Source organism: Phaseolus vulgaris, chromosome 2 (assembly GCF_051622355.1).
Source record: "Phaseolus vulgaris cultivar YP4 chromosome 2, ASM5162235v1, whole genome shotgun sequence".
Classification (NCBI taxonomy): Eukaryota; Viridiplantae; Streptophyta; class Magnoliopsida; order Fabales; family Fabaceae; genus Phaseolus; species Phaseolus vulgaris.
Window position 1 is genome coordinate 40,269,227 of NC_143499.1, and position 25,904 is coordinate 40,295,130.

The following is a 25,904-nucleotide window of genomic DNA, read 5'->3' on the forward strand; positions in this document are numbered from 1 at the left end:
TTTATAGAGATGAAAAATATTATTTTTTATTTTTTATAACTGTTGCATTTTTTTTTAATAAAGTTTTAGTTTCTTTTAAAATATATTTTGATAAAATATAGTTTTTAATTTTTTAATATATCATTTTATAATTTTGTACTAGAAAAACTTCAGGAATATAAGAATCTAATTATAATGAAACATGATCCACTACTGGAACACATGTCACTAATAAATCTGATTATTATCATATTTATTTATAACATTTTACTAATTTACTTATACTTTTGTTTTCTAAATGTTGTATAGTAAACTCTTTTTAGTTGTAAAATTAAAAAAAACATTTTACATATATACATATAATATTATCATGTTTATAATAAATTAACCATGACACATCTAAGGAGCTTACGAAACGATAAGATGGTCTCTGCATCTAACTTATCACCCTTAGGTTTTCTTTTTCCAGTTATAGTTTTAATGTTGGTCAATCCATCCATTCGAATCTTCCACAGTCATCCACTGTAGATGGATTATTTTCGTCACCTCTCACTTCATTCTCTATACCATAATCTCAACTTTGATTATTAATTTATTTATTTTCTTTATCTATGTATTTACGTCTTCATTTATTTTATTAACCTACTATTCAAATTTAATTAATTTCAACTAAAATTAAATAATTAATATTATTTATTTAGAAACAAAATTATTAAAAAAAAAATTTGAAAAAATAATTAAATCATACTAATTTGACAGGACTTTTCAAGATAACAAAAATCATGTCAAGTCAATAACCCAGATCTCAAGATACACCGACTTGTCCAAATTTTAACTTTTTACACCATAGAATTCGGAACAAAAAGCGAAGTATCACCTAGATCTTCAAACTTGAGAGAAACACGAAATGGAGATAAAAAAAACAGAACTTAGACACCAAAAATCCAACTAATTCTTACCTAATCAAGTTGGAAAGGAAGGGTTAATCTCATTTATACACTATTTTTTATGTTCTTTCTATTGACTTCGATTTTTTCCAACACATCTAACTAAACCCTTTCTATAAATAATAAGGGTAATTATATTTTGACACCCTGCTCCAGTTTACACTTACAATAAAATATTAATATTTGTAATAAAAAAATTTAAAAAATAAAAAATATGTTTAATAAAATATTAGATAAAATGTAAAATGTTAAAATAATTTTTAGAATTAAAAAAATTAAAAATAATTAAAATATTTACATTTAATAGGATGTAAAGTGGAACAATGATTGTCAAAGAATCATTTTCCAAATAATAATGGGTGATTATATTTTCACACCCTCTTTACACCTAGTACGCAACTCTTTTAATTAATTTAGAATAAATTATGGTATCATAAAATAGAATATAAGTTTAAGCAACCTTCAACCACACAAATGCATCCACAATGCTGATTAAAAAAAAACAAATGCATCCACAATATGAAAGTGTCATGTGTTTTTACTTTATTCATCATAACTTCCTGGCATTATATACTAATTTCTCTCATATGCAGTTGCTACAGCAAGAAGAGGAATTTTTCTATGAACAGCAAGGCCATTAGTTTCAGACATGTCCAAGTCCTCCCCAGATGCTCCACCAGGCAATGACCAATCAAATTGGTGGACAAGGTTTGCTAGTACCATCTCAACAATTGTTGTGGCAAATGCTATTCCAGGGCAACCCCTTCTTCCTGCACCAAATGGAATGAGCTCAAAATCATGCCCTTTGAAATCTATGGAACTGCTGAGGAACCTTTCTGGTTTGAACACAAGAGGCTGGTCCCAACATGAAGAGTCTCTTGCAATGGCCCATGCATTCACCAATACCTGAGTGCCTGCTCCAATGTCATACTCTTTCACTTTGATATCTTTCATGCATCTCCTAGGGACTATTAAGGGAATTGGGGGATGAAGCCGAAGACTCTCTTTGATCACAGCCTTCAAGTACATCATTTCACCCAAATCATCCTCAGTTACATGAGTCCTGTTACCAACCACACTTCTCACCTCCTCTTGTAATTTATGCATCACAATTGGGTGCTTTAACAGTTCTGACATTGTCCACTCCAGGCTTGTGTGAGTAGTGTCAGTACCCGCAACAAACATGTCCTTAACGAAAGAAAACAAAATTACAAGACAACTTTGAATGGTAAACCAAATCTATCATACATCATGTCATAAACGTTGAACAATTTGAATAAGCTATTTGCTCATGAAAATTTTGCAAGAATGGTTGAATATGTTTTTATTGTAAAAAGCAGAATCATCACGATAAGTAAGGAGAAGCAATACCACATTTAAAACCTCACAGGTCCAAAACAGACTTCAGAAAGGGAAAAGAAAAAACCAAGTGCACCTTAATCCAGACATAATACCACTCTCAATGAAAATATCAGTGGTTAGAACTTGAAAGAGAATCCAATGGAAAAAGACTTATATAATAGTGAGAGAAGCTAACTGTATGTATACAATAATCCATGCAAAGAAAACGATGGTGTTCTTACTCACCAGTATCAAAGCCTTTATTGCAGTTCTATCAATCAGGGAATTGGTGGTGTTAGCGTTGTTCTTTTCCATCGAAAGCAAAACATCCACAAAATCATTCTGGTCCTCACTATCAACATCAACACCCCCATCTCTTCCATTCCTAACATGCTCCTCGATCACTTCATCTATAAACTGGTCCAAATGCTTGGCCAGTCTAGTGGCTCTCTGAAACAAACCACTAACCTGGCTCACCCAATGAAGCCAAGGTACATAGTCCCCTATACACACAGCACCCAACAACTCCCCAAACTCCAACAACAGCTTCTGAAACCCCTTCCCTTCTCTTCCACGGTATCTCCTTCCCAGAGCTACTCTACACACAACATCATTCGTAACTGCAGCACACATGTCTGTCAAATTCACAAGCAACGAATCACGACAACACTGCCTAATGTTTTCCGTCATTCTGGCAGTTTCCTCCTCCCTCACACGGTGAAAGGACTGAACCCTTTTGGTACTCAGAAGGTGCAACACGCCCACACTCCTTATTTGCCTCCAGTATTCTCCGTACGTAGAACTTGCCAGGTCTTTGGAACCGTACAAGAGAACATCGTTGATCTTACGTTGTGGCCTGTCTGAGAAGACCAGGTCATTAGTTTTCATCACCTCACGAGCTGCATCAGCAGATGAGACCACAAGCACTGGTACCTTCCCGAAATGGAGCAGCATCAGAGGGCCATAGTTTTGAGCCAAAGTTTGGAGTGTGCGGTGTGGGAAAAGACCAAGTTGGAGGATATTGCCCAGGAGAGGTAACCTTGGAGGTGAAGGGGGTGAGTTTTTGGTGGTTGCTTCATTCGAATACACTTTGAAGATGATGAAAACAAGAGAAAGGAAGAGAAGGAAGACAGTGAAGAAAAACATTTGGAAATTGGAATGAATACAAGTTTTGTGTGGATAGGCACTTTATTAGTAATGAAAATATCATCTGGTTTTGAAGGAAATTCAATGACTACCTTAAATAATACTTTTCAACGTCTCCAAAATTAGACCATAACAAAAAAAATCGCTTTTTGTTATTTTTAATCGAATTCATATTAAAAATTCGTACTATCAGATTTTAAAATATTTTATGTATAAAAATACATGTAATGCTTATCGTTAATTTTGTCTTTTCGTCTTTAATTCACCGATGAATTTCTTTGTTCTTTTATATGAGTTTCAATTTGTCACTCAAGTCATTCTAAGTGCGGTGAGATGAGAAGATGCAATTAATGGTGACATTATGTCATTAAAGAAAAAAAAAACAAAAGACGGACTATTTAAACAAAAAATAAAAAATATTTTGAATACTTATTGTACCCTCATAATAATTTCCATGAAACTTGAATAGGAACTAAAATAGTTCTTGCACGATCTTAATAAATATGTTTATCACTAACTCAATTTCACAGGATCAGTTGAAGATTATGCTCTTAGTATATTATAATATAACTTTACAATAAGTGTGCATGGTATCTTTAAGAAAGTGAAACCTAAAATAAGGGAGCCAACTTGGAACCATTTTTTGTGTCGGCAAAATGACGACATAAATGATATCCAACACGTTACTAGGTGTCATTAAAGGCACGTGGACGAGGGAACTCGTACTTTCCGGTGAGTGTTTTGGTATCCTTCTTCTGCCTTACCAGAAATGAAAAATAGCACCCATTTGTTTTAAGAGTTACTAAAAATAAATAAATTTAATTATTACAATTATTTATGTGATTAATAATAATACCATGGTTAATATTATGATAAAGTTATTAAAAAATATCCGTGGTTAAATATATGATGAAGTGACAATTGATTGTAATAACAAGAGTATATTAAGATATATTTTTTCATAAACGCTTTTACTTTTTACATATTAAATCATATTAGTTAATTTACTTGTTTGTATGCTTTTACTTTATTAAAAAAATCATAAAACTTTAAGAAGTTTATTCAAACGACTCTAAATAATTTTATCTTACAAAAATGGTCAATATCTTTATGAGTCACTAAGATATCTGATTATGATTAATTTAACCTCCCAGAGTTTATTATTATATTAAACTACATTATTAATAACTACATCAGTCATATTTAATTTTTTATTTAGCCGTGACTAAATTAATCATACTTATATGCATAACTAATCAACCTAGTTTATATAAATATAAAAAAGTTATAACAACTCACATTAGTCATCTAAGATCTAGAGCCCTTGGCAACCTAGTGCCGAGATTTTCCTACAGAGTATACAGCACTTTCTTCCAAAGCATGCCACTAAGCATTTTATCAGAGTCTTGTATCAGAAAGCATTCCTGATAAGATTGCAGAAAATCCTTATGCAGAAAACACTTCTGGTATAAACCTATTCCAATAATTTTCTTATTATAAATATTCAGAAATAAAATTTGAAATAAAAATAAACATTAAGTTCAGATTATATAATAAAGGATGGAAAAATATATTTGACTTTTTCTTTTTATTATCCTATCATATCTATACTGCATAGAAGCCCAATTTTGGCTTTTTGAAGCCTCAATTTGTGGTGGAGGAAAGATTCATCTCTATTAAATATCTCAGAAGAGCCGTGAGACTTTATAACTATCACACAATGTTGGGTATCGACAAAACTTGGTCTTGAACGAGACATGTCAGTGCACAAATCTCCACTAGCATTAAAAATTACACAATACTGACTCAGTAAGCTGCTGCTTGTATCAAGTTGAAGAAAAGATGAAGAAACATAGGAAGAGGGACGCTTGAAACAAAAGATATAAGGTTCCGATACAAGAAAATGAATGAATAAACAAGAATAATGAAAAAAATTACCACTATTGATTACACACAAACTATGCTAGGTACGGATCTCACTATTGACTTTTTGTATACAAGCAACTCAGCATCATCACCAGCACGGTGATATAAAAATAGGGTATAAGCGATGTGAAGCGAGAATAAAGTTGGTCAGACTCGGTGTGGCTGTACAGTGTTTTTTCCCTTTGAGCTTTCATCGAATTCTACACGATTCAATGACCTCGCTAACAGCTTTATGAGTCTCCGGCGAAATCATGTTCAAAGATAGATGGAATTCCTGCAAATGAAGGCACAAAGCTGTCAGTGTTTAACACTTCAAATTTAAAAGGTAAGAAAGGCCCCAGGAATCCCAAAATGATTAAGGTGAACCCCAGTTACCACTCATTCCCAAACAAAGTTAGTGTCTAACAAATAATGTCAAGCAAGTTTCACATTTTCATCCCCATGTGTAAAACAACTATTCCAACAGCTACATACCACAAATCTGTCCAACACAGGTACAAGACTTGATAAGTTCTGGTCTGGAAGTTTGTCAGCAATTGCTGCACGGATGCTCTTACTGTATAACAAAAAGATAAGTAAATTATAGACCTTCAAAAATGCATCAGACATTTGAGAAGTTATAAGAAATCAACCTTTCAGTGGAAAGAAATGCTAGAAGCAGCGCAGAATAAGCTTCCACAATCATTTTCTCGGCTTCTTTTTCACTTTGTAGAACAGCTGCCTCATCGTTCTGCATGGTGAAACATAAGATTATTCAAGATACATTGATAGCAAAAAATATTCATATATATCTCCACCCCTATACATTACAAAACTAAGACACGCTAACTCTTTCAAGTGCTTCTAATATAAATCAGAAGAACATTTCAGTATCTGGGAAGTTTGAAGCCAATTCCTGGTTGTTTTCCATAAGCATCAGATTGTATTATCCACAACAGAGCAATAAAGTGAAGCATGATTCCAACACCCATTTTTCTTTACCCGTTGCTTATTCATTTGAATTAACTTTTTTTTTTAACTATTTCAGCTTAATTAAACAAAAACAACTTTTTATCACCTGATAACGCTGAACCATCACACATGATACAGTAAACAAGTTGAGAAGATTAGCAATAGCTTCTCACAAGCACTCACCAATACATACAGAACGAAAATGTGAACAAACACAATAACTATCACAAGAATTCTTCAGAAAAAATTGAACATTCTACCCACCAGTTGCAACTGCTTATCTTCTCCATCTCCTTCACCTTCACCCAGGTTAGCCAAGAAAATGGAGCATAATAACTGAATAACATCCCCCCAAACCTCCTGACACAAGCCTACTGATGATGGTAGCAGAACGCTGGCTGCTGCAAGCCTTGATCTGCATAAAACAACAAGCATATTGTAAATTGTATATCATTCAAAGTTAAAGTTAGTGGGAAGACATTATGTTCTTTCGTTCATTCATAAACAAACATAAACCAAATCAAATGGATTAAATTGTTAATTTTTTATCATACTATTCAATAGTTGTGCACTGTGATGAAACACTTGTAGAAGAAACAAAGAAGGTACAAATCCTTTTTCTACATTATAATTATGAAAAATAGAATAAAAGTGTTAAAACACACCACCAAATACAGAGTAATCGAACAAAAGTCCTATGATCCTGACATCGTGCAATATTACAACTAATGGTACAAAAAATGACTCTAATTCTTACTCTCTTAATCATGGTATGACCAAAATTTGCTCCTCTCATTCTCTTAAGAATAGCATTTTCACTAGACACATTTCCATATATATATATGGACATCGAACTTAATTAGTCCAACCAATGAATTAGAAATACACATTAAGTAGATTAAGCTTACAAAAATCCACATAATTTAAAAAATTAGTTAACACTCCATTCTTATGGACAGCGTACTTTTATTACATATGCTTAATTTATTTAAATTTTGGTATTTATGATCAGTAATATATTGGGTTAGTTTGGTAAAATTTAAAATAAGTATTTTTGAAATAAGCAATTTATAAAAAAAAATCACTTATTCAATAAATATGATATGCTTCTTTAAAAAACCAGGAGGACGCTTATTTTCTAAATAATCAGATTAAACAAACACATAAAAAAGCACAAATCTGCTTATTTTATTAAGAAAAACACTTTTTAAACAATAAATAAGCATAATCAAACTCACCCATTATCACACTATAATTTAAATAAGCAATTTATAAAAAAAGTCACTTATTTAATAAGTAGATATGATATGCTTCTTAAAAAAAGCAGAAAGATACTTATTTTTTAAATCTGCTTATTTTATTAAAAAAACACTTTTTTAAAAATAAATAAGGATAAACAAATTCAACCATTATCACACGATTCAACAATTCCATTTATTTAATTCAAATCCTATAAAAGGTTATTATGTGGAACAAGTGCCCAAGACTTACTTTTGAAATGAGTGGATGCTTTCAATTGTTCGAAATAAAAATTACACTACGAGAAAAACACTCAAGGATGAAAACAAGTAAATCTGTTGTTCATAGTTCATTACCAACAGCTTCGGGTTTTCAAATTACCTGTTATGACCATCCTTCTCAACCAGGTTTACAAGCAGGCCGAGAATAGCAACAAGGAAATCTAACTCATGATCGGTCAGATGCCTATCAGATTGATGATCTTTCGTGGTTCCAGCAGCATTTTCTTTTATCTGAGCAAAGGACAAAGGCGAGCTGAAAGAAGGGAAATGGCAGGCAATTAACATAGACATAGTCTCCAGTCCTCCATAGGAAGCAATTTGGTGGCAGCCAACAGGGTTGTCATTGGTCAAATTCATGAGCACCTAGAATAAGACAACATTAGCAAGTGAAAAAATTGTAACTAACTTCCATGTGAGAAAAAACACAATACCATCTCCTATGGGAAAGAGAATAAAAAAAGAGGGCAGAGGGACAAGCCATATAGTTCTATAGATAGGTCCTATCATTATATATAAACAAAACAATAATTATATCCAGCAGATATTTCTCCAAAAGATCAGTGTATGACAGAAAACTCAGGATTGTAACTATACATTAAACAAAAATAACTTTCAAATGGTTTACTGGGAAGCTTGTCCTCTACTTTCACTCAATTACTGATACATTAATTTATGAGAAAGTGTATCTAAATGATACATAGGACAAAACAAAATTAGAAAAAAAGTACCTTTACAGCAGCAAGAAGGCAGTCAGTTAGAAGGCTGGAATCTTTTTCATCACCATCATCAGAGCTGGAACAGTTGATGTCTCCATTACTTAATTCTTGTTGGCTGACAGAAGTGTTAGATTGACATTCAATTTCGAACTCTCTGCTTGCTACCACATGCTTTTTAGAATGTGGTTTTTTTTGTTTTCCTGATAACAGATCCCACTTAGAGGGTGCAATATCATCCTCATCAAATGCAAAGGGATCTTGGCTATCATCCAATATTACAACTGGGGTAGATTCCATAAAGCGAACATTCTTCCTGGGATCATTTTGAATCATGGAAGTTTTACAGTATGAACTTTTTGATGCACCACTACAAGACCCAGACGTGGAAGAACTGACCCTCATCTTTAGTGAATAAGTATCAGTAGTTGAAGTGCTAGGAGTTTCAGAAATGGATAGGGAACTTTCCAACTGGTTACACGTCAATATTCGGCTGATCTGAGAAGCATTAGAACTCTTAACATAAGAGCCTCTCTCTGCTCCAGGATACTCTCTAGTGGAACTGGTTGATAAAGTCTCATTCTCTGCAAAATTCAAATGAAGGAGCATTCAGAAAATCACAAGACTAACTTATTTCCACATTAGTAAGTCACGGCCAATGTATCTTCCAGAAGTTAGAATGTGAACCGAATTATCTTTATGACAAAGGTACAGAACAATGAAAGACAAGGCACAACCATGAAAGGTCATTCTACAGATTGCTACATCCTAAACAAAACTACATTTTCTCATAAAGTTTGCCCTATGAAAACATTCAAATCAAACTATGAGAAAGGTGTGCGGGAGTATAAACAGAGCAAATTCTGCGTGAAAATCCACACATAATCATCGGAATAGATCAAGGGCTCAACTTAAATATTTTGCCAGATGAGTCCAAAATTTTAAATTCAACCAGTAGAGTGGACTATAAGCATAGTCATGAGTCCAAAATTTCAAATTCAACTAGTAGAATGGAATATAAGCATAGTAAGAAAGCTAAAAATTAGCAACCCCAACTCTAATGTTCAATTCTCTTTTTGAATTAAAGCAATAATTTCCTACCATATGATGACAAAAAAAATTAATCAACTGTCAGTGAGATGAGACCTTAAATGGTAAATCATTATAGTAACTCTGCAAAACTCAATAATAAAGCAAATGACATTTCTTACTGATAGAAACTAAAGTACAAAACAATGGAGAATAGCTTCTAAGATTCAAGAAAACAAACTGTTAAAAAATAAAAGATAAATCTAGAGTACCGCAAATGCACAGAACCTCCAGATATAACCCATTCCCCTTTCTCCTCTCAATACATGTCTACTACACAAGGACCTATTCTTCCCTTTTATATTTTTTATATTATTCCCTTTTAAATTCTCATTCTCCCCAACAGATTTCTCACCTCCCATTATTCCTTGCCATTTCAGCTTTCAGTTATGCTCCATATTTAACATAAATAATCCATTTATTTACTGTCATGTCCTCCTCATCCGTGTCTGTTTATGCTAACCTTTTATTTCCTGCCCCTTTCCAAATGTCTTATGCCTCAATAATGGAGGCCTATCAATCTCCGCAACTTAATAAAAAAACAGAGCAAGAGATAATAGTTATCTCCTAAAAGGGGGAAACAGTTCGAGAAATAGATCCTATCTCATATAAAAGGATAAGAATATAAAGGTTGTAAAATAGTTTGGCAAATTTCTGCATAAAACTCCAACCAAAGAATAATAATCTGGTACCTTTATAGTCTCTGAGCTGACCCAATTCAGAATCATGACTGGCCATAGAGAATGGTTCACAGGACTTGTTATCATTATTGGATGGAGCAGAGACACACCGACGTAAACATAGATCTACATGTAAGAATATTGTTGGCAGGGATGAGAGAGAGAAGAAAAACTAAGAACCACCAGAAATGTAAACTAATCAAAACAAACCAACATCATTGCTGAAAATAAAATAACTAATAAGGAACAGCTAGAAAAAGCAAGTTACCCCTTTGAGTGATCATTACCTGAGAGGACCTTTATGATAGCTATAATCACCTCCGTAAAAGAAATTGGGGGACCCTGAGAACTCAATTTTCTTTTCATTCCAAGCAAATGAGTCTACAGTGAAAGAGTAAATGTTAAGATTAAATTATTGGTAAATTAACATGTTCACCAAGCTAGGAATGCAACAAACCATGCATCATACATTACACAATACAGATATCTATAAAAAATAAGCAAACATGTTTTGAAGTAAACATGCAAATAACACATGTAAACCTGATTGCCATTGCTTAGGAAAGTAGCATTTTCCATTATCTTCAAGCACTTGAGAAGTAAGGTTAGGCTCTTCATTCGTTTGTCATTTCTTGAACCTTTGGTAGAAAGAGAACTATCCTTCATCCAGTTCTGAAAGACAAATTCAGAGTTTTCATGTAATTGCTACAATAGTTTCTAATTTGGGGAAGCAAATATAGGTGCATTTGATTACAATTCAGTTACAAGTAATGTTTAAAGAATTGATTTTTGAAAGAATTAAGGTTAAAAAAATTGTGTTAAGAATGATATTTTCAAAGTGAATTTAGATTAATTGATCATTTTATATGAAAATGTAAAATGGATCTTAATTGTAAATGTATATAATAAACATACTATAGGTCCCATAGCAAGAACCTATTTAACAGAAAAGTCAAAAAATTCTTTTTGTCAAAACCAATTTTATTCTGAGCAGAATAATAATTGGAATTCTAAAAAGTTACCAAATACTCATGTTTCTTTGCAATCTCTTTTATCAACAAAAAATGTGATTTATAGAGTTTTCCAAACAGGCTAATAAATGAATTGGTTATGCACAGAAAAAAAACACAATATCTCATGTAAGATCAAGTGTCTCTGTCAGTTTCTTTTTGTCAAAGTCATGTGTCAACTACAAATATGGTAAAGCATATATATGAACTAACATACAAGCTCACACCTCCAAATCTGAATGACAATCCATGGTGACTTCAAAGACTGCATCAAGTCCTCCATGCTCCCTTAATTTTTCCTTGAAATTTCCACCAGTCTTCCGTACAGATCCTGAGGTTTCTGAATATAAAAAGAATATAAAAATACTCAGAAGATGTTTCAGTATAAAAGTTCCACAAAAGAATATATACACACACACATTCAACGGGACCATAGGAGCATTACAAAGACGATTGAAGTTAGTTCTTGATCAACTAGAAGCAGCATAAACTACTTACATGAATTAAAACTTGTTGTAGAGAAAGAATACCGCAGAAATCATAATTTACAAGTGAAAACAGCAAAAGCTTAAAAAAATTGGGAAGGAAGTCCACATAAACAAATACCACTAAAATGCAAGAGATAATATATTACTATCCTAAAATGTGTATATAAAAAACCAGATTCCATCAAGTTACGCACCACTGTGCTGAAAACTCACTAATTTTATCTGTATTTCAGAATCAGGATTTTACTACAGAAATTGGGAAGAAGTAAAATTAACAAGACAGGTACATAAACTCGACATCAATGCATTCTAAACACTAAATACTACATGAACAAATTTGAATATCTATTATTATTTTTGTGCACAGAGAAATGGCATTGAAATTTAAAAGAACATGATATAACGATAGAAGAAAAAAAACATCTTCAGCCAATAACACAAACTGTGGACACAAGTGTTCTTTACAATACCATCAAGAGAAATGGCAGACAAACAAGCCTTCTCCATTGTCAGCAATGCTAACCACTTTGGGCATAACTCCGGTCTCTCCACCCTGCTGTCATTCTGACATGCTTTTAGGTCTTTGCAATTTACAAGAATTTCTTGTACTCTGGAAAAAACCTCTGCAGAACCAGAATCCAATCTTCCCGTTGTATTTTTTAGCATGTCACCATTCTGACGCAGTGATAAAAGTTTATAGCCAAATTTTGGTATTTTGTCTTTAATGGCTGTGGTGACAATTGGTCTTAAAAACTTGATTAGAAATTGAATACAACCAGGTGACTCAAGGAGGTGATCATCTTGGCCCTGAAACAAAAACGTATCTGGTAAAATACACAACAGTAATGCTCGTATTGCCCATAGCTTCTTTCATTATTCAAAATCCAAAATCTGCATTTCCATAGACCAAAGAAGACTTACATCACTGGTCAAAATGTAGAAAAGGGTTGCAGCTGCAAGATTGCTGGGAGAATCATCAAGACTGAGACCCAAAATGGCATTGGTTATTGTCTTTGCCAACCTATAAAGCATAAAAATCAGGGTTCATCAGCTAAACATCCATATAGGAGGTATATTTCTAATATAAAAGTGAGTTCAATCCATGCACTCAGTTTAAATTTCTGTCTAAATGAAGATTTATGGACATGGAAAAGAGCACTTGAGTTAGTCATCGAAAGCTAAATCCAAAAACACCCCATTAGTCTCCAAAGATTTTGGTCACTAAAGTAGTCCTCCAAAGGTTTTGGAACCAAATTACTCATTTAAAAATTAAATCTATCGCCAAATAGTTTTCAAAGATCTAAAATGTCAGCACGTGTTCATCCCTGTGGAAGACAAAAGTTGTGACACATGGAAACTATAAGGGATTAAATCTTCAAAGGAGTAGAGCAATGACAAATAAAACATCTTCGAGAAACTAATGTTTTGACAAAAAAAAAAGATCTTCGAGAAGCTAAAGTTTTGACCAAAAAAAAACATTTTGAGGAACAAATTTGGCAACTAAAATTTTAGGAGGACCTAATGGAGAGTTTTCTCAAGAAAATACTACCCTGTCTCACTCACTGACAATTACATAGCACTTGGGGCTATGATAAGAACAATATTATGGATCTTTATAATCTCGTAAATCTTGATACGGAAAATTCTACATTACTATGATTACTGTATCAAATAGCAAGAAAGGGCACCCATAATGGGTGGCTAGAGTGGGAAGCAAACTTAGGGTTCAGCACCTCCGGGTTGGGTTCGACCACATTAGAAAGCACTGGCAAAGGAGGCTACGGGCGATGATTAATATCACACCTAAAAGGGGCACGGGATTACCTCGTAAAAATTAAGGAATAAAAAAACCCGACAACATAGTCCATTAAGTGAAATAAACAAGCGCAATCCTTGAAAACGGTAAAATATCTAATTCAACTCGTATTTCCACTTAAAAAGTAGCCAAAGAGATCCCAAGATGAAATCTACCTTAACAGCAATGTTAATACCAAAATCAAAAACTGAAAAAACATCAACCCTTTCAATTCGTCATCTCAGGCAGAAGTAAATAAGTAATAATTACTCAAATCCACGAAGAATTTACAGCTCCCGATTCATCCCCAACAATTCGAAAGCGCCAACAAATTCAAAAACCCCACACATCCAACGAACCTAAAACCACCCCATCACTCCCCTCGTGCCAAATTTAAAATTTTGAAACAAACCCAACAAAATTTTCAAAAACAAAAAAAAGAAAAGTAAATAAATAAAATAAACACACGCACACGAAGAACAAGTTCAAGGCAAAAGACCCATTTCAGATTCGCGAGAAAGAAGAAAGTTGGAAAGAAATTGACACACCCTTGAGTCCTGAGAAGCCTCCTCTGGTGCGTAGTGGAGCAAATTGTCAAGAGCGATACCAAACTCGACCTTCTGATCCGCGGAGGCTGGCCCTTGCGGAGGCCATCGAGGGCGAAATTGACCTCGTCGACGTGCTCCATCATCTCACCGAACTCCTGCGCTTCCATGAGGGTGGACGTCGCCGGAATCCCCGCCGCCTCGCGCTTTCCTGCCGCGCGCCGCGCCCGCTTGGACTTCCTCTCGGCGCACAAATCGTCGTTCTCCGAATCGAAGAGGGGCCAATGCTGCGAGGAGGAGTCCTGCGAGGAGAAGGCAAAGGCGCAGAGAGGGTCGCCGGTCTCCTGCGAGAAGGGCTCCGAAACGTCGTCGTTGAGCGATGAGGATCCCGAGCACGTTCCGGATATGGGTCTGTTGCGGCGGCCGTAGGTGCGCACGATCATCTTTGGCGGAGATCGGGGGCGGGTGGTTGGTGTTGGTGGCGGCTAAACGGAGGAAGAGGGGTGGGGCATTTGGGAACAAGAAAAAGGGCTTTTTCGGAATTTGAAGAATTAGGTGAGAAGTTGAGCTGGGTGAGTTCAAGAACTGGAACAAGAAGAAGGAGAATTGGATTGAATTGAATCGAATCGATGAACAAGTGCTGCGTTGTGTTGAGATGTGGTGAATTTGAATTTTTCTTGTTATCAAATTCTGTGCGATTTTGAATCGATGGATCAGTGTGGTTTACTTTATCCAGTGAGAGAACAAACAAAACCCTTTCCTCAACATCTACGGAGGGTAATTTCGGTATTTTCAAATTTTCAGACATGGTTTTCTTACGTGGAGGTGTAGTAATGAAAAAAAAATTATTTCTTATTCATTTTCAAATCTCCTTCTTAATTAATTTAATTTAAGAATTAATCTAATCAAAAATTCTCAAATATCTTAAATTATGTTTTTTTATCTTTATTTCATTTTTTTTATTTTCAAGTATTTATTATTTTTAGTTTATTAAGCTCTTTTGTTCTTATTGATAATGAGTTATTTTTCTTTCTATATGTTGAATATCATAATTTTTTAAGTTATTTTAGTGTTTATATAAAATTTTCCAATGCTAAAATTAGTAAAAGTATAAATAATTTTATAAGTGGGTGAATAAAAAATATATAGATCTATTTTCTGAGATAATTTATTTTTACTTTTAAATATGTCTTGTATTTCTTTCATTTAACTCAATTTTTTCTTTCTAAAACTTAAATTTGTTGTGCCCTTGTTATTAACATTAGTAGATGGTTTAATGTTTTTAGATTCATCATTTGTAGTGATTCTTGAAAGCCATAATTTAGTTTTGCTACTTAAATTCTAAATACAATTATTGTATTTATGATATATTAACAACTAATATGTTCGTATTTTATATTTACTCTAGGTGTTGGAATAATACATTTTTCCATCATATGTATTTTTTGTTTACATTAAAGTAAATGTCAAATCTTAGATGAGGACACAATTTTTTTATATTTCTATTGGTGTTGGTGTATTTGAAAATCTCGTTTTTATGATAATTTATTGGTTCACATGCACATAATATATTAAAAAATAAGAGAAAAATGTAAAATCATATAAAAGTGTAAGATACATAATTACTAAGAATTGAAAATACTTTTTTAAACATGTAAAATCCTAGTTATCAAACCTTGCAAAGGTTTACATATGGTCATTTGTTTGTAATTATGATAGGAGAAGAAATTTGGTTATCTACACTTTGACAAAGGTTTTCATCTTAATTATTGAACTAGGTAAATTATAGTCACTTAATGCTACTACTCTAGATATTTTTATGTTGATTAAGTAAGTCTTTTTAAATTCATTATATAATTCACATAAATCCATATGATATGAAAAATTTAAACATTTAGATAAAAAAATATATTATATTAATTGTAAATAAATTATTGTACAGTGTGTAAAACTTGTGTAAAAATTGAAATTTTGAATGTTATTTTTCATTATAATTATTATCATAATCGACATAAAATGTGTAAAACCTGTGTGAAATTAATTTTTTAGACGTTGTTTTTTTAACTATTGTTGCTAAAATACTCATAAAAGTGGGATTTTTTTAAAATATTGATTGTTTTAGTGAATTTTCATCTTACATATCAATATCATTCACATGGAATTGAATGTATAATTCCAAATAGAGTTGTTCATTTATAATTTAAGAGTATTATTCAATATCTATACAATTGTTATTATTTTTAACTAAAAATTGAAAATTGTATAAATAAATATTTACAATATAAAGATGATAAACATGCATATAACGTAGTAAAAAAAATGTAACATTTGCATGTGCATTTAAATAAACCAAAGCAATCCATTACTTATTAAAAATACCTGCAAAAATGAATGCATCCTAATGATCCTACAAGAGGGATTAGTGGTTGAATGACTACAAATTAAAAATTGTCTTAATCAATACAAAGTGAAAATCATAGTTAAATAATTAAGATGTTTATGTTAATTTTGTATTATATATTTTCATGAGAATAATATTCATGGATATGATTGCATTTATGTGTTTCATCACATGATTTTCATACTCATGGTTCTTCCATGAACATTAACACTACAAATTAAATATAAATAATTAAAATGTATTTTTTCTAGAACTAAATAATAGCAACACAAATAACTTAAATCACTAAAAAAATCATGAAATAAAAATCAATTTTTAGAGACAAAAAATAATTAATTGCTATAGTGACTAAATTAGAGACCATTTTAGAGACTACAAAATTTTGATTTTTAAATTAGTTTTTATTATTGTTAAATTGTTTCTAAATTTGTATCTAATTATAAATTATTTAGATTCTAAATTTGGTAACAAAAATTTGGTTGCTAATTAGACATCAATTTATAAATCATTTAACAGTAATAGAAACTAAAGTGTTAGTTTTCTTCTATAATGAACAAGAAAATCACAAAGAACCGATTAAGAATAAAAAAATTTACACTTCCTTTATGTAAGTAAGGTGTTAAATGCATTTATTAAGTACGTTTGCACCCTACTCACTTTATTCCATGTTCTCCAATGCTTTGTTTGGATGAGGGAGTGAAAATGAGAAAGGGTATTTGAGATTATTTGAAGGAAAAGTATAAAGAAAGTTAGGGTATTTGGATTAAGGTAAATAGAGTGAAAAGTGTAAGGGAAGTTTATAAAAATTTGTAAGTGATATGATAGGTGTGATTGAAATTATATTTTTTTTAACTAATAAAAATGTAAGTTTACAAATTTACCCTTATTTCTAAAAATTATTAAAAAAATAATTTGATTTATTTATTTATAAATTATAATTATTTTAATTAAAATATTATTTAAATATTTATAATTATAAATATTTGATAAAAAATTATTTTTACATTAAATAACATTATTATTTTTATCTTTACTTTTTTTAATTAATATAATTATTGTATAAATTTATTTCTATATTATTAAAAAATATATTTATTGTTATTATTATTTATATTTATAATTTATTATATATGATATGATTAATTATGTTATTTTATAATAATTATTTTTTATAATTTTGATTATATTTTTATATTTAAATTATAATTTTATTTTAAATAAAAATAATAATAATTTAAGTGTAAAATGAAAAGGGTAAGAAATTAAATTGTAATTAATTATCTAAGTAAATATATATTTATTTAGTAAATTACAACTTTCTCCACAATCAAGCGAAGAAAGTTTTGATTGAATTATTTTTTTTTCAATTTCCGTGTGTTTTTTTTTTTAACTGTATCTACATTGGTATTCAGGTTTTCTCCACAAATAGAAAATGCTTCCTTTTCATCGCCTTGAAGCAATGATCCATAAAATGTAAGCATCTTTTTATTGGTGTATAGGTGATATACCTTGAATATTGAAAATATAATGTTAGAATATATCGATTACAAAAAAAAAATTTAAGATTATTTAAAATATACTTACTACATATTGGATATAAATAACGTTAATCATAACATTTTTATGACATATATAAAAGGGTGTGTTATTAGTCATGCCTACAACTTTAGGAAACATATATAATTGTACAAATTGTTTTTTAATTATCACTACCATTGCATCAAAGATAAGATATTTGTGATTTTGGAGAAAGGAAAACTTTTAACTTTTTAAAACCATCTTAAATTTAAATAAAATTAGTATACAAATACAACTCGTTTTAAGATGGTACAAAAGGATAGACACATAATTAAATCAAATAAGAAAAAATTACCCTTGTTGCAATTGTCTTTGTTAGTCTAACTGACCAAATATTGTATAGACCTCCTCAATAGACACAGGGACTAAAGTAGTAGCGTCTCAAATGTTTAGAATCACCACTCACATATATCATCCTTAATTATTCGACAGTGGCTAATTGACCTCAATGTATAAATTTTACCTAAGGCCACAAAAATATATGAAAATAAATCCAATAGGTACCAACAAATATAAATATAAATGTAAGGAAAATGACCTAAAGTCACCAAGTGATCATTAATGTACAACTCATAGTGAATAGGGACATCAACACTAACCTCCCTTGATCAATAAAAAGTAGCACAACTTATTGTAGTATTGACATAAATAGGGAAAGCTTATGGAGGGCCAATAGGAGGCTACTCTCATGGATTTCAATATGGAATACCAAAGAATTACTGAATGTCCACCCCTCGTACAGTAGCACAAACATGTCCTAGGATGCTCATGATGACCAATGACAACCACCAACATGTCTTCATGCCCCTGTGAAATTAATGATCCCTAAGACTTTGTTCCACCTGATAATCCTACAAAATAAAAATTTAAATACACATTTGACCAAAAATGTCCCAAAATAAAAATAATAAAATGATTCATAATATGTGTTACTTGTAATTTATTTAGTTAAGATCCAAGTTTCTTCCTATACGTAGTCTTTTAAAAAAAATGTAGAGAGTTGTATTCCATTTATTGTGGTGGGAAGGTGGAAATGTCTAACTTACTTTTGATTAATGGGAGTTGAGAAAGATGTCTCATAAAACATGGTATGTTCGGGCCAATTATATCCAACATGAGACAAAATATGGGGGTGGACATTGTTTTCGTGAATGTCACGTAAAAAACTACTAAAAAAGGACTTTACAAAACAATTAAAATATTACACTATAAATTAGAATTCAATTGATTTGAAAGGCATGGTTTACTCATTACTAGTCTAGATCATCGGTCTTAATGTCACTATTATTATGAACTCTCTAACATTCAAAATAAAGTACTATTAAAATTGTGTAATTAATCACCCAAATGTCTTCAATTACACCAAAGTAACGCATTGACACCATAAGAGAATATTTATCCTTTGAACTAGAGAAATGCATGGATTTAGCCATCATACATAGTATTTTTTCCATTTTCAAATTTTGTATAGAATGAATAATTGTTTATATCACATCCACTATAACATATGATATCAAAGTTTGGCTCACATGCTAGTCATTTCAATGCATCAAAAGTTGTATTATTGTTTTGAACTTATTGTTTGAACCACTTCAAGAATTATTCTTATTATGTTCATTAATCACTCATTTCTCAATAACTCATGGATTATTTCTCTTCATGATATGGAGGATTATGATAAGGTTCTCCAGTATATAAATATGTGATTGCAAAACTTCATATTTAGTTAAAGCCATCAAAGTACCTTTAATGACAACTTTTCCACAAAGACAAGACTTGGGTACTCCTACAACTTCAACTTTTGACAAACATTTTGTACATAATTTAATACCTTTTGCAATATATCTTTCAAGGATGATATTGGTTTTTTACATATCAATTTAATATCTTCATTTATCGCTCATTTAGGTACATCTATCATAAGAATATTGGACTAAAGAGTTTAACTTCTTTAACTAAATATGTTAATCAAGTAGACCGTGATATTGAAAAATGATGGAGGAAAATACATCTCTAATTGACAAAATATATTTGCAATCTCATTCTATAATTGATTTAACTTTTTAGGCTTCATAACACGACTACACATTACATTAAAAGAGAAACATAATCTAATTAACGCACATATGCCATTATTTGGCAATATCCCCTTAAAGGCCACAATTAAAAGCTATTGTATCATAACATACAATCATGAGACTTTAACCTAAGTAATTTATATCTTTCATGGATACAAGTATTTTGAATATGGAAAAATAACCTTACTAAACCTTAATGTTTGTAAAATCTCACAAAAACCATTTTTTTTTTTGTAAAAAATATGTGACATGTTGAAGAGAAATATGTACCATGATACTATGAAGTTAGTTATTCTCGCATACATCTTAACCATGTCCAAACAAGCCTTTTAAATTCAAATTCAAACTTGATTGTTTTCTCACTGGTGTATACTTTTCTAAATTTCATAACTTTGTTGTAGTTGTTACATTTCAATTTTGTTAAATTACAAGTCCCAGTCATTTTTCGTTATTGTCTAGTTCCCTCTACCTTACAAAAACCTTATTGAACATAATGTATATTACACTTTGGAATTTGTTTATCAAAATAACAATAAATATCGAAATTACCAAGAGTCCTCAAGTAAATAGGCTACTACAAAAATTGTTTTGCCTCAACAATTCCAAAATTTATCTATGACAAATTGGGATGTATTACTCAAACATTCATCTTAGATTGAAAATAGCACATATACCATTTATATAATTGTTTAACATCCAACAAAAAAATCAAATTTTGTTTTGTCATTTTATAAACTCTTTAAACATTGCCATTATCCTCAATAATGTGGTCCTCAATAACGTGTTTTGAGATTTCACTGTTTTGTTTTATTCATATTAAGGTTTTGTCTTGATTAATGTATTATTTTTATCATTAAAACGATCTCTAATGTAAATAGTCTTGTATTTAACGGAGTGGGATTCAAGATGTCAGAAGGACTATATTCAAATGATGAACATGAAAAAACAATAATAATAGAATGAATGACAAAGTTAAGTAAATGTGATTGTATGCTGATGACATATTTATTTTTTGTAGGGGGATATTAAGTCTCTTAGAAATTTGAGTTCTTTTCTTAAAACATATGGTGATTTTTCTGGTCAATATATTAATAACTCTAAAAGTAGTTTCTTCACCATGGATAATTCTCCAAGATTTGTCACCAAAATTCAAAATATTCTTTCTTGTAGTCATGGTTGTTTGCCTTTCCATTATTTAGGAGTGCCTATCTTTGTTGGTGCTCCAAAGTGTCGGTTTCTTCAACCTTTGGCTGATAAAGTTAAATTGAAGCTCGCATCTTGGAAAGGTAAATCTCTTAGCATGATGGGTCGAATTCAGCTGGTCAATACAGTGATTACTGGATCTCTAGCTTATAGTTTTAATATGTATAAGTGGCATGTTTCACTTATTAAGCAAGTTGAGCAGTGGTGTCGGAATTTTATTTGGACTGGTGATATTCTGAAAAAAGGTATTGCTACCGTTAATTGGGGGAAAATTTGTTCACCTCTTGAGGATGGAGGCTTGAATATCATTAATCTTCATCATGAAAATAATGCATATCTTCTTAAGCTTGCTTGGAACTTTGCTTATAGTGACAAACCTTGGTCTTTACTCTTGAAAGCCAGGGTTCTTAAATCAAAATATGAATTTCGAACGGTTTATAGATCTTCCTCTCTTTGGCCTGGAATTAAACAATTTTATTCTACCATACTTGACTATACTTATTGGACTGTTGGTACAGGTTCTTTTATTCATTTCTGGAATGATAAACGGTGCTCTACTACTTCTTTAGCAAATATTGCAGGGTTATCTGATGGTGTTAGCATTCCGGATACAGTCTCTCAATTTTGGACAGGTTGTGATTGGAATATTCCCTTCTCTTTACAGCAGATGCCTCTTTTTTTTAATCATATCATGATTAGAGAGGAACAGGATATTCCTAATTGGATTCTAAATGAGTCTGGTCGTTTCACTCTTAAATCGGCTAGGACTTTTTTCTTGGAACCAGGAGTTCCAGGTGGTTGGGATAAATTCATTTGGTCTGCATCTATTCCGCCTTCCAAAACTCTAGTACTCTGGAAAAAATTTCATGGGCGACTTCCTTCAGATCAACATATTCAGAATAAGGGTTTGCATATATGTTCTATGTGTTCACTTTGTGAAAAGCAATAGGAATCTATTCAACATCTATTTTTTGAATGTTCTAACGCATTGCATATTTGGAGTTGGGTACGACAAATTTTTCTTACTTCTCATTTCTCTAATAAGGATGATATACTTTCTTTTATTAAGAGTGATGGTAGTCCTTTGGTTAAATTGATTAAGCTTGCGGTGATAACCTTTTCTATATGGATGATATGGCGTATGAGGAATTATGCTAGATTTCAGGATAAGATTGGGGTTTCTAAGGCTATTTCGATAATTAAAGAGTTAACTTGTCTAGTGGGAAATTCGTCTAAAGCTTCAATGAAGAATGATATGTTGGACTTCAACGTGATTAAGTTTTTCGGTATTAAGACTCGTAGTGGTAAAGTTCTTCGTCCTCTTCCTATTAGATGGGAATTTCCTTCACCAGGCTGGGTCAAAATTAATACTGATGGGGCTGCTAGGGGTATCCTGGTCTTGCTACTTGTGGAGGTATTTTTCGTGGGAGTATGGGAGAATTTATTGGTGCTTTTTCAGCGTTTCTTGAAGTTCAAACTGCTTTGGCTGCTGAGCTTTATGGAGTTATACATGCTATGGAGGAAGCTCAAAAAATGGGACTTACTAATGTCTGGCTTGAATGTGATTCTGCCTTGGTTTGTGCTGCGTTTACTGCTAAGACTAATGTTCCGTGGATGCTTCAGAATCGATGGAATACTTGTCTTAATTTTTGTGGGACAATCAGGTTTAGGGTAACTCATATTTTTCGTGAAGGGAATGCGTGTGCTGATAAGTTGGCTAATTTAGGATTTATTCATAGAGAATCTTTTCATTGGTATAATAGACTCTCAGCTAGTCTGTTCTTAGAATTCTTTATGAATAGGTATAATCTACATATGTATCGTTTGTGTTAACATATGGGTTTTGGTCTAGTCCCCCCATATTTTTGTATTTTCTTTCTTCTTCTTTTTTAATAATATTTTTTCATGTGATGGCAGATGATTGTGGTTACTTGAGGTGTCAGCTTAGCTGAGATGTCAAGTTGCATAATGATGCCTAACACGAAAACTTAAAAAAAAAAAAAAAAGTTAAGTAAATGTGATACCTTTAAAAATTAATATTTTAATTTATTGATATAATTAATCTACATTATTATATCTAATTAATTACTAAAAATTAACTATAAATCTGAGAACAAATGCTAAAACATTAAATATATTATAACAAATCTATAATATTAATTATAGAAGTTGATGATTAAATTTATTATAAATATATATTATCCATATATAACAAGTCCAAGAGAAAAAAAATACATGTAATATATTTTTTAATTATTTATTAACCTTATTATAGATTCCAATTGGACAGAAGTTATATATATCTATATATATATATATAATGATTTTTTTGTTAAATTTTTGCTTTGTTGAAAGCCACACACATCTAATTTTTTTTTTCATTATTGTATGATTAGATTAGTGAACAAAGTTTGTTCACTTAAAAAAAAAGGAATTTTAGTTACAAATAAATTGACTATCCTTATATTATATTTTTCGGAGACTTTTATATTTTTAATTTCTCTCTCAATATGTTATTCCCTTATTTAAAGTATTTTTATATTATCAAATATACAATTGTTTAATTATTAAGACAATTCATAAAAAAAATCTTATCATTAATTTATAACTATCACAATGTTATATATATATATCCATTTATCTTAATTATATTTTGAAATTACAATATATTAAATATTAAATATTAAATTATCAATTTAATACATATACGACAATAAAAAATAAAAATAGTAAACATAAATATCCATACTCAAAATAGTGTTAGTTACATTTTTTTCCTGTAAATCTTTAATTTAGTATAAATGTAAGATATATATATATATATATATATTTAAATATTTTTTATAATTATTAAATATCATTAATGTAAAATTATGATTTTATGGTGGTGATAAATTATCTGTAATAATAAATGAAATAATGATAAAATTATAAATATTAATTATTTATTATATTAATTATTATGTTACTGTCATAATCAATAATATAATGATAAATTATAAATATAAAATTCTTTATTATATCAGTTATTTTTTATAACATAATAAACACTTATTAGGTTACATAACCAAATAATCATTATAAAAATAAGAGTTTTTGCTAAGATTTTTAGATGAATAGTGAAGATTTTTCAAAACCTTTCTTATTTAATGAAAGTTTTAAAATAAATCTTTGTACTAGATTAAAATAAAAAAATATCTAGTTAGTTAAATTTATTTATGAGGTTATACTAATTTTTGTGAAATATATATTATTAATTTTAACGGATAAGGAAGAGAAAAGAGAAAACAAAAACAAAGAAAAATAAAATAAATAAACTTATATTATTTATTAAAATTTGAATAAATATGGAGTATTTTGCTAAAATTTTAGATTAAACTTTTAAAACTTAACTAATGTTAAAACAACATTCGTTATTTTGTTAAGATTTTAGAATAAATCTTTGCAACTTAATTTAAGGTTAAAAAAATCTCCACTATTTTACATTTTAAAATAAACCTTTGAAAATTAATCAAAGTTAAAAAAAACCTTTTTTACGGAGGTTTTAAAATAAACAGTTGGAACTTTACTAAAGTTAAAAAAAAATCTTCATTATTTTGGTGAGATTTTAAAATAAATCTTTGAAAATTAACGAAAGTTAAAAAAGCTTCGATTATTTTGTGAAAATTTTAAATAAACCTTTATAAATTGACGAAGGTTAAAAAAACTTATGTTATTTGACGGATGTTTTAAAATAAACTTTTGAAGATTAACGGAAGTTAAAAAACATCTATTATTTTGTCAATATTTTATAATAAACCTTTGAAAATTATCGAAAGTTAAAAAATCTCCGTTATTTTGCTGAGATTTTAAAATAAACTTTTTGAATTTAACTAAAATTTAAAAACTTTCATTATTTTGTTGAGTTTTTTGAAAAAACCTTCATTAATTAAATAAATTTTCAGGATTATATTAACCTTCACTAAATAACTTTCATTAAAACATTTTTTTTCATGTAGTGTAAATAACATTTTCAACTTTAAGTTAAACTTATAAAAATGAATAATCAGAAAGTTAATGGATATTATAATAATTATAAAATAATATTTAATATTTACTTAGACTTCTAAATCTCTTTTCTCCATTTCTATTTTTGTTGTTTAGAAGAAATTAAATAGTTGAATTTGGATTTTTTAAATCAGTAAATATATTTAAAGTATATTCATTAGTTGAAGTGTTTTATTTTAATAAACTATTATAATTAAATTATAATTTATTGACATTATCATCTAATCACATCTATGGACATTATATTTTTATATTTAAAAAATAATTCAGGACTATTATTGAATACTGACATATATAATAATTTATTGATTTTTATAATTATATATATTTTATTAATTAAAGGTATAAAAAAGTACATTTATAAATATATCAATAAGAAATGTTTTACACAAATGTTGAAAGAAGATAATAGAAAAATATAAGAAAAAAATTGGATGGCCATAAAAATTTAAAGGGAGAATAAATTT

At 30.2% G+C, this 25,904-nt stretch overlaps 2 protein-coding genes across 3 annotated transcripts; both read right to left on the bottom strand.

The window, feature by feature from the left end:
- Positions 1-1,376: 1,376 nt before the first annotated feature.
- LOC137812016 (cytochrome P450 736A117) lies at positions 1,377-3,494 on the bottom strand. Its single transcript, XM_068613885.2, has 2 exons — positions 2,514-3,494; positions 1,377-2,114 (listed from the first exon to the last, which is right to left on the bottom strand). Exons 1-2 carry the CDS (start codon positions 3,411-3,413, stop codon positions 1,500-1,502), a joined length of 1,515 nt encoding a protein of 504 aa, XP_068469986.1. The 5' UTR covers positions 3,414-3,494; the 3' UTR covers positions 1,377-1,499.
- A 1,679-nt stretch (positions 3,495-5,173) lies between these two features.
- LOC137812017 (wings apart-like protein 1) lies at positions 5,174-14,932 on the bottom strand. 2 transcript variants are annotated; one of them, XM_068613886.2, is made up of 13 exons: positions 14,134-14,932; positions 12,712-12,811; positions 12,261-12,597; positions 11,530-11,642; positions 10,836-10,964; positions 10,580-10,673; positions 10,305-10,418; positions 8,539-9,107; positions 7,911-8,173; positions 6,555-6,705; positions 5,972-6,069; positions 5,814-5,895; positions 5,174-5,613 (listed from the first exon to the last, which is right to left on the bottom strand). In XM_068613886.2, exons 1-13 carry the CDS (start codon positions 14,571-14,573, stop codon positions 5,530-5,532), a joined length of 2,574 nt encoding a protein of 857 aa, XP_068469987.2. In that variant the 5' UTR covers positions 14,574-14,932; the 3' UTR covers positions 5,174-5,529. The 2 variants fall into 2 exon arrangements, with proteins under 2 accessions (XP_068469987.2, XP_090154937.1); XM_090298811.1 differs by having other exon boundaries at positions 11,520-11,642; positions 14,134-14,855.
- Between the last annotated feature and the right edge of the window lie 10,972 nt (positions 14,933-25,904).

Bases quoted from the DNA above. Each gene is read 5' to 3' on its own strand.
- LOC137812016 (XM_068613885.2), bottom strand. From the start codon at position 3,413: ATGTTTTTCTTCACTGTCTTCCTTCTCTTCCTTTCTCTTGTTTTCATC. The intron at 2,115-2,513 runs GTGAGTAAGAAC...TCTTTCGTTAAG, and splicing joins CAATAAAGGCTTTGATACTG to GACATGTTTGTTGCGGGTAC.
- LOC137812017 (XM_068613886.2), bottom strand. From the start codon at position 14,573: ATGATCGTGCGCACCTACGGCCGCCGCAACAGACCCATATCCGGAACG. The intron at 10,965-11,529 runs GTGTGAGCTTGT...TTTGTCTTTCAG, and splicing joins ATTGTCATTCAGATTTGGAG to AACTGGATGAAGGATAGTTC. The intron at 10,419-10,579 runs GTAATGATCACT...TCTTACATGTAG, and splicing joins TATCATAAAGGTCCTCTCAG to ATCTATGTTTACGTCGGTGT.